General features: G+C 37.5%; 1 protein-coding gene across 10 annotated transcripts in view; it reads right to left on the minus strand.

Moving 5' to 3' along the window:
* Window positions 1-475: 475 nt before the first annotated feature.
* Window positions 476-14,443, minus strand: part of CD200 (CD200 molecule) — a 31,682-nt gene continuing 17,714 nt past the window's right edge. For 5 of the 10 annotated variants that reach the window (XM_033211300.1, XM_033211299.1, XM_033211305.1 and 2 more), the window contains 3 exons: window positions 14,103-14,210; window positions 13,489-13,564; window positions 476-1,759 (listed from right to left, as the gene is read on the minus strand). In XM_033211300.1, coding sequence (XP_033067191.1) covers window positions 13,530-13,564; window positions 14,103-14,210 — 143 coding nt within the window. In that variant the 3' untranslated portion in view covers window positions 476-1,759; window positions 13,489-13,529. The remainder of the gene's footprint in view (window positions 1,760-13,488; window positions 13,565-14,102; window positions 14,211-14,443) is intronic. The other 5 variants (XM_033211308.1, XM_033211304.1, XM_033211307.1 and 2 more) reach the window with 2 other exon arrangements.

The raw sequence follows: 14,443 nt of genomic DNA on the forward strand, positions 1-14,443 counted from the left end.
TTCACATTACAGAAAAAGCTCTTTGGGATCCTCAATGATGTTTTTAAATGTGTAAAGGGGTCCTAAGACCAAAATGTTTGAGAACTGTTGCGTTAAGTCATTCTGCCTGATCTAGTACCAATTTAGCAGAGATACTAGAAATACAGAAAAATACAAGGGGATGATTCCCACTAAATTCAAAACTATGTGAGCTAATCTGTTTGCAAAGGTTGGTATTTAAAAGCAAAATCAAAAGAACATATATAAGGAAGTGCTGCAGAGCTGATAGGGTCATGTCAAAAGGACAGAGGCACCAACTCAAAGGAGCTCACACCAGCCAGACATCTGATTTGTGTTTTTGTGATTAGTCAGAAGCATCAACTCATCTTTCAGGAGGCGGAAGATAGAGAGGAGGGGAGGGTTTTACATATCATGGGAAAAGACAAGGATTATCATTCATTTCCACATTTCCCAAGAGAATATCATAAGCCAAATATTTGGATCCAACACTTTTAATTGTTCAATATTTTACTACAAATATAAGAAACAATACAGAATTAAATAACACATGAAAATCTTGCTCTCTCTCTCTATATATAAATATCCAATTTAACAGTGAAAACAACTTACACTTTAATTCCTAGGCCACTGGATAGACACAGACAAAGCAAAAGATACTGAAAAAGCAACTAATTTGGACTTATGGTTATTAAAGATTCAACATCATTCCACTAGCTGGAACAATATCTTTAGAACAAAGGGACTGTATGCTCATATTTGCCTCCTCTGCTATTGTGAAAAGTTAATGCATGGCAAAAGAAGTCAGCAGAGACAACGCATATGAATTGGCTGACTGCTATACAGGAAATCTCCTAAACATCTATTTTCATAATGTATTTTCATTATATGAGGCTGAATTTAGAATGACTTAAAATAGGGCTGGGTCGTGTTATTAGACAAATGGACAGGGAAAGCATGCTTCTCAAAAAATGTGAGCTATTCTAAGACTAACAATATTTATCCAGCTATAAAAATAGGTAAGTTAAATGAATAAGTTAAGATTGCCAATGTTACTTCACAATAAATTCAGTCCTATTTTTGTTGGAGTAAATCTCATAGAAGCACATGAAGAACAGCAGTGAAACCAATGATTCTAGCAAGGCCAGCTATTAGCAAAGCAGTAAGCAGGAAGTGGACTAGATACCAAATGATGGGGAAACAGACTCATAGACCTAAGAACATGGGAAGAAGGGATATAACATCAACGGAAAGGCAAAAGGTCATCTCTCTGTATTCTTTCTTCTCTCTCTCTTTCACTTCTTTCCCCTTTGCTTATTCCTTTTTTTTTTTTTTTCTGGAATTACATTTTAAATTAAGTTTTAGAGCTATGTGGTAAATTATTTGGTCCAATTCCTTTATACTTTGGATGAGGTAAAGTGACTAACAGAGGTCCCCACCAGTAGGAGTCCAAGTCAGTCTGAGAGCTCAGTGCTCCTGATACTAAGTCCAGTGCTCTTTCAACCACATAACATGGCATTGCTTTACAAAATCAAGTCCTACAACAGACCTGAGAGGTAAAATGACTTCCTCTTGGGATTCAAACACTGAGTAGCTCAGATGGCAGTAAAAAGTCGTGGGATCCTTAAGGCTTTCGTTCCCACCTCTTTTGCTCTTTCAGGTCCTTTGGAGAATGGCCCCTTTTCCTCCTGCTTTTCTCTCATGTCAAATTCAAGTAGACCAGGGAATCACTTTCAGGGTGCTGTGTGACTCATTTAGGGCTCTGGATAAAAGAGAAACAAGGTATTAACTTTGGACACTTATAAATTCTATCATAATATATTTTAAGAAGATACATAATAGAAAGATTAAGAAACACAGAATTATTCTAGTGTATATCCATTGGCAAAGATAAAGAAGTAGACATTTCTGACCCAGTATGAGGTGAGGGGACTATGACTATTTACAAGAACAAAAGTAGACTGGATGCGGTGGCTCATGGCTGTAAGTCCAGTGTTTTGGGAGGCCGACGTGGGAGGATCATTTGAGCCCAGTTCAAGACCAGTCTGGGCAACATAGTAAGACCTTGTATCTACAAAAAATAAAAATAAAAATAAATAGCTGGACATGGTGGCATGCACCTGTAGTCCTAGCTACTCAGGAGGCTGAGGCATGAGGATAACTTGAGCCCAGGAGATTGGGGCTGTGGTGAGTTATGATTTCACCACTGCACTCCAGCCCCAGGCAATATAGCCAGATGCTATCTCTAAAAAACAAAAAACAAAACAGAACCAAAACAAAAATAAAAGGACATATGTAATCCTAGGAAATAATGGTTTAGCCAATCACTGAAGACTACAAGTAAAGGAACATGTTCAAAAATTCCAAATGATCAAAATGTATTCCATTTGTAAGCTTTGCTTCTGATGGATAATAACTCACTGGATGTCAGGGTAGAAATGGTCATGAAGTAGAGGCCTTTCTGAGGGCTAATGGCTTTCTGGCACATACTGGGAGCCTGGGAGCCTCTCAAGGCACGTAGATGATGACATGAAAGACTTGGCATTTTATCTTGGCACCACCTCTCACTTTCTGTGTCATCTTAGGTAATTATTTACCAGAACGTGCAAAGCTCTGCACATTTTAGATCCTGCCAATATTTCTAACATCAGATAGCAATGGACCATGGAAAGACCATCTTTCCCCAACATGGCTCAATACTTTTCAATTTAAATAGTAAAAATGAATTACTAGAAAAATGACATAAAATAATAAACATAATATAATTCATTTTTAAATTATTAGATTTAACAGATGTAAAATTACTGTCAAATTCTTATCATAAAGTGTAAGCATTTATTCTCAATTACATACTTATTTTGCTTCAGACTAGTAAAGAACACTTCTTGGATGGGCAACCATCCTCAGACCATATTTGGAGTAACACTGCTCTAAAATATATCTATAGATAGATATAGATATAGATAAAAGCTATATATATTTTTTGAGATGAAGTCTCGCTGTGTCAACCAAGCTAGAGTGCAGTGGCGCAATCTCTCCTCACTGCAACCTCCACCTCCTGGGTTTAAGTGATTCTCCTGCCTCAGCCTCCTGAGTAGCTGGGAGTACAGGCACATGCCACTATGCCTGGCTAATTTTCATACTTTCAGTAGAGATGGGGTTTCACTATGTTGGCCAGGCTGGTACAAAACTCCTGACCTCAGGTGATCTGCCCACCTCGGCCTCCCAAAATGCTGGGATTACAGATGTGCGCCACTGCGCCCTGTAAAATATTAACGACTTTTCTGCCTTAGAGCTTTCACATTTGCAATTAATTTGCTAAAAGCCACTCTTCGCTTGTCTCCTCCATAGCTGGCTTATTCTCTCCTTGCAGGTCTCTGATTAAAAGTCACCACCTCAGCGAAGCCTTCCCTAACAAATTCCAAGTAACTGTTATCCTTTTCAAGTTATCCTCTTTCATTGCATGCTGTATTTTATATTATTCTATATTATTTCCTTGTGCAAAATCTCATGTTTGAATAGTATCCTTATTTGTTGATTCACTTGTCATTTCTCTGCCTGTCCCCCTAACCAGTCATCTCCACTAAAATGGCAAGGTCTTGTTTTGTTCATTATAGTATAATAACCAGTGCTAATTACAATGCCAAGCATATTAAAAATTATTAATAAATTCTTATAAAATGAATGAATTGAACTTCTGTGAATTTGGTTTTGTCATCTATCAGATGGAAATACTTTCCTTATCAATTTGCTGTGAGAATTAAATGAAATAACTTCTAGGTCTAGTCTTTTTGTTTCATGAACATCCATTTAAATATTTAAGCACACCCTCCATACCCTCCTTTCATCCCAATTACAAAGTTTTATCTTCTGAAATCTAAGTACTGTTCTCCCTGAGTGGTAAGACTATGCATTTTGAACTAACCATTACCAATAACAGAATTTATAATTCTTATATGACCTAACTACTGACTGGAATCCAGAATAATAATCCAAATGATAGCATGGTTTCCTTTAAAGATCAGTAGTATACATTTTTGTTGTTGTTGTTGTTTGTTTGTTTTTTTAAGAAAAGCTCTTAAATTAAGCCTGACTTTGAATGGTTGATTACTTGATTTTGTATCTGGTCTGAAGAAGTTTTTCCTTTCTCTAAAATAAAGTTTCTATATATCTACCTTTACCTCCCTGCGTCGCCTCAAAGGCCATGCTTTACTCACAGCCCTTACCAGAGCAAAACCTTTTAGGATTCTTCTAAACTCTAGAATACCTAAGGACTACCTGAAGTACTGGTTAATTTGCAAATACACAGGACACTTGTAGAGAATGTGATTCTTTGTGTTTTCATGTGGTTCAGGAATATACTTTCATTTTCTTTCTCTTTCTTTCTTTCTTTCTTTCTTCTTTCTTTCTTTCTTTCTTTCTCTCTCTCTCTCTTTCTCTTTCTCTCTCTCTCTCTCTCTCTCTCTCTCTCTCTCTCTCTCTCTTTCCTCTCTCTTTCTTTCTTTCTCTGTTTTCTTTCTTTTTGGATTGGGTAATCTATGAAGCAATGTATGAGGGACAAAAATAATAAGACAAGTTTAAAAGATATGGAATAGAGAGTGAAGAAATTGTTTAGTGCAGAGAAGACAGAGCAGCCAAGTTGTGGTAAGAATAGGAGAAACTGATGCAAAACTCATGAATCAGTGCTGATAGGGAACTTAGGGCAGCTTTGGATCTACAAGTACCTTCAGGCAGCTGCTCTTCTTGACATGTGGCAGTTTAGTTTCCTGGAAATCCATTTATACACATCCTTACAGGAACTGTCCTCCCTCTACCCCTGACTTGCACTAGCTTCAGTGAGTACTTTTTCTTCTCACATTCCTACAAAAAAAAATTTCTAACCAAAACAGTTTCTCTTCTTCAAAAAGAGATACGATTGCACTAGCAGGAAATCAGTTTTTGGCATCACAAGTTCATCTAGGCATCACAAGCTCATTTAGACATCACAAGCTCATTTAGGCATCACAAGTTCATTTCAGTATCCGCATGTTTTTAGTGCACACATTTTCTGATTCTGTCTCCCCACTGGGTCCCCACAAATTTCTCCCAAGACTACTACTGAAATGACTTATATAGCAGGTTCTCCAACAACATCCTTTCATTCCACAACATCTTGTTATAATGTTGCTGAGAAAAACAATAGATTCCCGTCCAGGGCCACTGTGTGGAGTTAGCACATTCTCCCTAAGTCTGCAAGGGTTTTCTCTGGATACTCCGGTTCCCCCCACATCCCAAACATGTACTGCATGTTATGTAAACTGGCATGTCCAAATGGTCCCAGTCTGAGTAACTCTGTGTGTGTGTGTGTCTGTGTCTGAATGCCCCCTGCTGTGGGAAGACATCCTGTCTGGTGTCAGTTTCTGCCTTGCATCTTGAGCTGCCAGGATAGGCTCTGGCCACCCATGCCCTTGAACTGAAATCACTGAGTAAATAATTATCTCACTTGTTTTTGTTACTCTTTCTTAAATATATGCATAGCTCACATTTATTTCAATGTTTAATATTAGAAACGTTTTGGTCTTTATTAAAAGTTTGGTGATGTTTTTGAGACCAGAAATATGCCATAGGAACTTAAGTCTTGCTTCTATCACGTAGCCTGTGGTAAAATTGGTTTTGTTACATGCCATTTTGCTTAAACCTGCAGTTTCCAAGAACCTATTGATGACATTAAGACTTACTATATGTGTTCTTCTCCCTTCCAAATATTCATGCCCATGTGTCCAAACAGGTTCAGATAACTTCTGAAATCTTCCTCAAAGCTTTCCTAACTGCTACAATTCCTAAGTTTTTCCCTCCATTTCTCTCTCTAAACTCGTCCCTCCTTGAACATTTGTACAATTCATGAAAATAAACATCGATAAAACGAAAAAGGACCTTAGATTTAGTAATGATAAAAATGAACATTTGTTAGAAACTTACTCTGCCACATTGGTGTGCCAGAGCTTTATTGGCTCATGCTGACGATTAAATTGTTACTAGCTTGAAATTTGCTGCAGTGGGAACATTTACTTCACAGAAGCTGGCGAAAGCTACAAATAAGCACTCCACCCCTCTCCTCCCAAGCCAGTGTTCTAGCGTATCATTCGTCTTAGGCGCTTTTCTGAGCACTTGTATGTATTCCCCTTTAAATCTTCACAACATTCTTATGAGATACAGTTACAATTATTATCCCCATCTTACTCAATGAGGAAAGGGAGGCACGGGGAAGTTAAATGGCTTGTCCAAAGGTACTCAGCTAATTTGTAAGGGACAGGATTTGATCAAAATCACTAAGTAATTGTTCATTATTGCAAATAAAAATGACTAACTAGAAAACAACCAATTTTATATGTCATTGGCTATCATCCTTGCCAGAATTAACAGTTGAAAACTTTAAACTCTTGAAGGAGAAATATTGTAGAAATAAATATCACACTCATTTTCTCAAGTATTTCATGTGGCCTTGGTTAAGATGAAAAGAATTCCAGTTAGATAGAGTAATAACTTCAAGAGATCTATTGTACAACATGGTGACTATGGTTAATAACAATGTATTGTAGACTTGAATATTACTGACAGAGTAGATTTTATGTGTTCATACCACAAAAAAATAAGTATGTGAGGCAATGCACGTTAAGTAGCTTGATTTAGCCATTCTACAATGTATACGTATATACAAATATCATGTTGTACACCATAAATACATACAATTTCTATTTTCAATTAAAAAATAAAAACCAAAATTCATAATAATAGTTTAATAAAGATTAAAAGAAAATTGTGTACACAATCCCAAAGGTATTTAATGAGAACTCTTTAAAGGACTTTCAAAATACAAGGCTAGCATTTCTTTTTATTGTATAAAAATGGGAGAAGTTTGGAGAATTTATAAACTAGTTGTCAGGCCTCTGAGCCCAAGCCAAGTCATCGCATCCCCTGTGACTTGCACGTATACACCCAGATGGCCTGAAGTAAATGAAGAATCACAAAAGAAGTGAAAATGCCCTGCCCCTGCCTTAACTGATGACATTCCACCACAAAAGAAGTGAAAATGGCCGGCCCTTGCCTTCAGTGATGACAATACCTTGTGAAAGTCCTTTTCCTGGCTCATCCTGACTCAAAAAGCTCCCCCACTGAGCACCGTGCGACCCCCACTCCTGCCCACCAGAGAACAACCCCCCTTTGACTGTAAATTTCCCTTTACTTACCCAAATCCTATAAAAATAGCCCCACCCTTATCTCCCTTCTCTGACCCCGCCTGCCTGCACCCAGGTGATTAAAAAGCTTTATTGTGGCGGGGCGCGGTGGCTCAAGCCTGTAATCCCAGCACTTTGGGAGGCCGAGACGGGCGGATCACGAGGTCAGGAGATCGAGACCATCCTGGCTAACACGGTGAAACCCCATCTCAACTAAAAAAGTACAAAAAACGAGCCGGGCAAGGTGGCGGGCACCTGTAGTCCCAGCTACTCGGGAGGCTGAGGCAGGAGAATGGCATAAACCCGGGGCGGGGGGGGGGGGGGGGGGGGGGGTGGGGGTGGAGCTTGCAGTGAGCTGAGATCCCGCCACTGCACTCCAGCCTGGGTGACAGAGCGAGACTCCATCTCAAAAAAAAAAAAAAAAAAAACCTTTATTGCTCACACAAAGGCTGTTTGGTGGTCTCTTCACACGGACGCGCGTGACACTAGTATCCACAGAGATTAGAGCTAGCAGCATTGGTCAGTCATCATGAAATTCTATCTAGTTTGAATACTGATAAGGGCAAGAGGCTCTCTTTTGATAGTCTCTCATTTATAAATTTCCATAATTGTGCCTCATGATATGCGGAATTTAACACTGAAGTTGTGATTTTTGCAAAATGTGTCTTGCGTGTTTGTAGTACAAAATCTCATTTGTTCTTTATTTACTAGAATAAATTGTATTTTTTTTTACAATATGGTTATTTTTAGAGATAAAAATTATTCAAATTAAATTTTACTGAACACATGTTTATTTCTTAATTTTTTCCTGATATTTCTAACTTTTTTTCTACTTAGTATGCTTCATCAAATATATATATATATATATATATATATATATATCTGTCTTTAAAACAATTGTTAGTGGAAGAACTGCTCTACTGCATATGGGTTGCTGAAATCAATTAGGGCCTATAAATGGGAATTTTGAAGAATTCTGAAAATGAAATGAAAAGCATTGAGGCTCCTAAAATCTATAATGACCTCATAACGTGACTCTGCAAGTATTAGGGACTGAGAAATTCCCAGTTGAATAAGTTATGATAAATGGGGAAAGACCAATTTGGTTATATGCCTACTATCACTACACAGAGTGAGGAATAGAATTTTCCCACTTTGAACTTTCACAGTTCCCTGTGAACTTGTGTTTACGGGATGCTTATGGCTAAGACAAAGGAAGTCAGAATTGCTTCCTCTATGAAAATGTGGAAATAGGGAGAAGCAGGAAATACGCAAGAACTGAGATTCTAAGGAAAAAAAGTTTTTGTGATATTACAGTTAGTGAGAGATTTTGTAATATTACAGTTAGTGATAGAAAACAAGGGAAAGCAGAAGTGATGCTTTTGCGTTACAGATTTGAGAGAAAAAATATAATCTTGGAAAATAAAGTCTTGCCTTGTCAGAGGTTCTGACCAGGTTTTGAAGTTATTTGACAGAGAGTTGCCAAGAGCAGAGCAAAGGCTACGGAATTACAGAGAGAGAATGCTTCCACTGGGAGGTCAGCAAACAGCTGTCCCTCTAAGCAACTCACTCCCACACCCTCTTAGCATTTGTGGTAGGCATAATAATGGTACCCCAAAGACATCCATATTCTAATTCCAGGAATCTGTGAATATGTTACTTTACATGGCAAAAGGAATTTTGCGGATGTGATTAAATTAAGGATCCTGAGATGGATTATGCAGTAGGACCCAATGTAATCACAAGGATCCTTATAAGAGAAACAGGAGACAAACATATCAGATTTAGAGTGATTCCATGTGAAAAAGACTCAACTGGACCTTGTTGGCTTTGAAGATGCAAGGCAAGGAACGTGGGCAGTCTCTAAAAGCAGGAAAAGAGAGAGAGGGAAAAAAAGGATTCTCCCCTAGAGCCTCCAGAAAGGAATGTGTCCCTGCAGACACCTTGTTTTAAACCCAATGAGACACATGTTGGACTTTTAAACCCAATGCACCTATGACCTCAGAACTGCAGTAAAATACACGTGTGTTGTTTTAAGCCACTAAGTTTGTAGTAATTTGGTAAAGGAGCAATAGAAAATTAATACAGCATTTATGATGTTTCCCCCTCTGTAAGCCATGTTGAGTACTTTCATTAAGTGGCCCAGTCTTTTCCAGTTTAAATAGCATACAGTTGGTTTCTTTTGTTAGTAGAGGCTAGGGTCTTGGATCTGTTTAGAGGCAAGCTTAGTATATGGGTGTGACCATACTGCTGAAATGCAAGATGATTCCAAAGAAAACAAGCTGGTAATAAACACTAGGTAAAGGATATATGCAAGCTAAAATGCAAAAGGAGCAGAGATGTTAGATTTTTCAACTGGGGGATTTTCTCATTCTTTCTGTTTTTCATTAATTAATCTAACAGGTACTGATAGCTAATCTCCTTAAAGCAGCCCCATGGCCAAAAAACTAAGGGAATGAGTATGCCATTTGAGGACTGGACACGCATTTAATTATTGTGCAGGAGACTGAGATGTCTTGATTCCTAGAGATATTCCCCACATATGGACTGAAACTTAAAATTTGAGTCACCTACGCCCATGTGGGTTTAGGTGTTAGAGAGAACAGCAAAGAATAGCTCCAGGCAAGAATGTCCAGGCATTAAGAATCTGTTTGCTAAGGGTTTTGTGATAAGATTATGTATGTCATCTTGGCATGATAGGTAAATCATGCAAAATTTGTAAAATTTTTGCAGAAAAATAGCCTTGGAATTCAAGATTTCTCCCAGCAATACTAATCTAAGCGGTTCAATGAAGATTCTCTATTGCTTTTCTCATGTAAAGCATCACATTCCTTCCTCCTGGAACTATGAGGATAGTGGGGTGGGGGTGGGTAGTGCCATTCATGCAGTACTTTTTGAGCAAAGCGAAGATTATTATTTCATACATCCTGGACAGAGGGCTACCCATTCATACAGCCTTTGTATATGAAGCAAAAGTGCTTTCTGAGCAAAGCAAAGGTTGCTATTTCAGGAGGGAGGAATAGATATTCTTTGCTTTCCCCTTTCAACTAATGACCAGTTACACCATCACAAAGTGTTTATTGAACATCTTTGTTGTTTATATTAAGTATTAAGCTTAAAATGGGAGAAAGTGACATTCTGTTACCTGGGAAATGACGTTTTATTAACTTTGCCATTGTTACTATACATTGCTAGGAACCCATTCATAGGTTAGGTTATTGTGAAGAGAAGCAAATCAAGATAAATATACAGCTCATGGAGATGAAAAATATACTTCTACATGGATTAGCTAGTACTTGAAAAAAAGTGAAGCTTGGCATATAAATTTTACATGATTGTCTAAATGTTCTATTGTTCTCCAAAGCAGCCTTGACTCAAACAAACCAAAGCAAATAAAACCAAACCAAACAAAATAAAGCTGCCTAAAAACTGGGTGATTGTCTACGATGATCTGCCCCAAAGTGAAGTTTCTTTTGTTTCTGAGAACCACGTAATTGTTGGTGGGTTGACTAATGAGAAATAAAAGATTATTCTCAACCCCAAATTTAACTACATTGTCATATATGTGAAAGGGACAACTTTATGAAATCACTGGGTTTTAGTAGAAAGAACTATTTCGAGATGGTGGAAAATTTCCCTAGGAAATTTTAATTTTTTCTCACTGTTTTAAAGTACTGGATTCATGAAAGACAAAAGAATATTCTTTGAAATCTTATTAGTCTTACTGTGGTAGTCTCCTGGGAAGTAACTATGATAATTCTATCAGGAATGGTGCAGAGAAATGGCCTGTGCTGCTTTACAGTTGGAAAAAACCAACATCATGCTCTCTGGCATTATACAGGATCACAAGAAAAGTAATGGTAGTCTAACTTCTATGTAAAAATAACATCAGTAACTATAAGTTTGCTTACACATTTGTGAGCAATGAGTAGTGATTATCACCTAAAATAAACTTTTCTTTTGGTCATTTACCCAACACAGAATTGACCTTACTTAACAGACTTACCTTACTTACCAGATTTTTATTATTGGCTACTAGACAGCTACATGAAGATAACTATTTGTCTGCTCACACTCAATAAATTCAAGAACTAATTCATTTGTCTCCTTTGCTTTTCTACAAACTCTAAACACACACACATACTCTCTCTCTCTCTCTCAGTTCCACCTCTTCCCTTTCCTTTTCTGTTCACATCACCATTTTTGAAGTCACCAAGTTCAAAACCTTTGTATTATTTTGGACCAATCGTGTTTTCCTGCCCACTCAGAAATGTTATGATTTCAGAAGATGATGGAAAGAAAAAGAGAAAGAAAAGTAAGAATGAAGACAAATGGAAGGCAAATGTGTAGGAGTATTCCCCTTCCTCACAAAATATCAACCAGAATTTGTTAATTGTAGAAATAAAAAGTGTCGCTATCGTCTGTGATTTTCTCTCCTTTCTCTTTTCTTTGTCCCAGTTTTTTGTATAACCTGAAGTTCGGTCTAAATGAACCAGTATTTGCTTAGCCCTGAGCACTGAAGCTTCAGCATAATGGACACTTGGTTTTACTAGCTGTTTAAGTATATGAAGCCAAATTATCTGGCTGTTAAACTTTTCTAAATCAGTTGTTATAGTTTGGATACTTGACCCTGCAAACCTCATGCTGAAATCTGATCCCCAGTGTTAGAGGTAGGGCTTAATGGGAGGTGTTTAAGGGGGGAAGATCCCTTGGGAATTGATTAATGCCCTTGGTTCGAGTGAGTTCTTTGTTAGTTCCCATGAGAGCTGGTAACGCAGCCTGGCAGCACCCTCTTTTGTTTCCCCGTCTCGCCATCTGATCTCTGCACACACTGGCTCCCCTTTGCCTTCTGCTATGAGTGGAGGCAGCTTGAGTCCCTCACCAGAAGCAGATGTTGGCACTGTGCTTGTATAGCCTTCAGAAGCCAAATAAACCTCTTTTCTTTATGAATTACCCAGCCTCAGGTATCTTTTATAAGCAATACAAATGGAAAAGAAATGAGTCAAAAATCCAGTCATTGAAAATATGCCACTGAACATTCAGAAGAATTAATTCAATTGGCCATCTGTCATGAAGACATCATCAGTCAATGGCAATCCTGATGCTACAGGACCCAACATAGGTTCAGGTATTTATGTCATAAGTGAGGAAAAACGTGGGCAGAGAAATAAGCTGACTCTTTTTGCTTCAAGAATCGGATATTGGCATTGAATGACTCTATTTCCCAGAAAATCCAAGACATGCTTAATGAACAAGGGTAATAATTTTGCATGTCTCTTTCCAGTAGAATTTACCTCGGGCTTGAGAAGACTGCATTATAAGACTTTTGCCCAAGAGGGACTTTTAAAAATGAATTTAAATACTTTATACTTTTCTGTTTGCACTTTCCAAAAGAAAAGGGTATTGACAGTAAGCACAGATTAAGCGAATGCAGCTGATGACAATAGCGCCTTTCAAGTCAAGACACTGGGGCATCAGTAATGACAGGAAGAACATTTGGCAGAGGTCAGGGCACCAGGGTTTAGTCCCAGTCTGCTCTTAAAAAACTGTATGAACTTATGGAAGGAAGTCAGCTTTCCTCTCTGAGCTTCAGTTTCCTAATTGGAAAAGAAAAATATCCGGATAAAGTAGAATCAAACAGACTTCTGTCTTTGATTTTTTTTCTGTGGAGCATTTACGATTTCCATGGGCTAATAATTATGTGCAATAAGATTAACTGATTTGTGATCTTCTCTCCTGGACAGAACAAATACCTTTACCTACTTTTGCAAAGGAGCCACTGACACTGAAGGCTTTTTGTGTGTTTTATAAATCACAAGAATTAATCTGGAGGATTATGTAAAATAAAGTCGTCAAAAACTTGAAACATGAACAAAAACATAAAAATATAAGCATAAAACTAAAGGAAACATTTCTATAAAACATAAAATGAAAGGAAAAAATGAGTGAGAGTTTTAATCAAAGTCTAAAATAGCAATCAAAGCCAACTCTTTTTCTTTCCTGACCCCTATCCTTCAGCCATCTGAAATGGAGGGAACTCCCACATTACCCTTTCACGCTAGCAAATTCCCACTACACAAAACATAAACTGCAGCTTTGTATTCGCTTCAATAAATTATGCACTGTCTTCAGAAACCAAAGACATTTCATTCTTGTCTCTAGCTCACTCCTCTTGCTTTATAGTGTCTCTTGTTTTATAATTTCTTGCAATATCTTAGACTGACATTTATGAGGTACTGAATTTACAATAGAAGAAAAGGAATTGAAAAAAAATCACCTTAAAAATCCTCTCTGTCGTCTGTCAGTTCATTCAGTAAATTAACATTTATTCAGCCCCTGGTATATATGAGATGCTGTGGTAGTTGTGAAAGATAAAGAGAAATTTATAGTCTAGAAGGGCAGAATGACACGACACAGTTACTGTAAGCATGGATCACTTGCATGATGCTGATAGTGTTTGAGGCATCGTGGGAGTATAACACAGAAAGTGCTACTTAATGAGCGACCATCATTGGACGATTTCAGTCTCTTAAATGGGCAGATGGCCTGTGAAGTGCTATAAAAAGAGAAGAGATTGTCCTTCTCATTAATGAGTGGAAAGGGCCTTGCGTGGGTGCCAGACTTCATTCTTTGATTCTATCACCATTGTTTGATTTAATTAGCTTTTAAGTTATCTTAGCAAACAAAAAGCAGAAATGTCCAATTTAATGTCCAATTGCAAGAAAATGCCCTGACGCATTTTAAAACAGTATCAACATTTCTGTATCTTAGAAACAACAAACAAAATACATTGTTGCCATTCCCTTATTTATATCTTCAAATGACTCACTAAATGTCATTAAAAATAAAATTTAATTTATGTCATTTTTTGAACTCCCTATGACGACTCACCTCGGTCCTGATTCCGGTGACGTTTCCAGTACAGTAAGATTGAGATTAGGACCAGGAGAATTACCAGGGAAACAATGCTTAACAATAGTGGAACTGAAAACCAATAGCCTACAGATATTGAAGAAAGAAAAAGGAAAATGATGTCACAGAGGAAATTGTTGAGTCAAAAACTGATAAAGCAATAGAGTTGAGCTTTTAGTTAAAATTATCCTTAAATACATACATATGTAGGTTTTTACGCATGACTTCATATTATTTTAATAATATTTAGATATTAGTAATAGCTAACATGTTTTATCTGGCTATTATGTAATAAGAGCTTTAAACTTATTTAATCCTCA

This window comes from Trachypithecus francoisi, unplaced genomic scaffold (genome assembly GCF_009764315.1).
Source record: "Trachypithecus francoisi isolate TF-2019V2 unplaced genomic scaffold, Tfra_2.0 Lachesis_group0, whole genome shotgun sequence".
Classification (NCBI taxonomy): Eukaryota; Metazoa; Chordata; class Mammalia; order Primates; family Cercopithecidae; genus Trachypithecus; species Trachypithecus francoisi.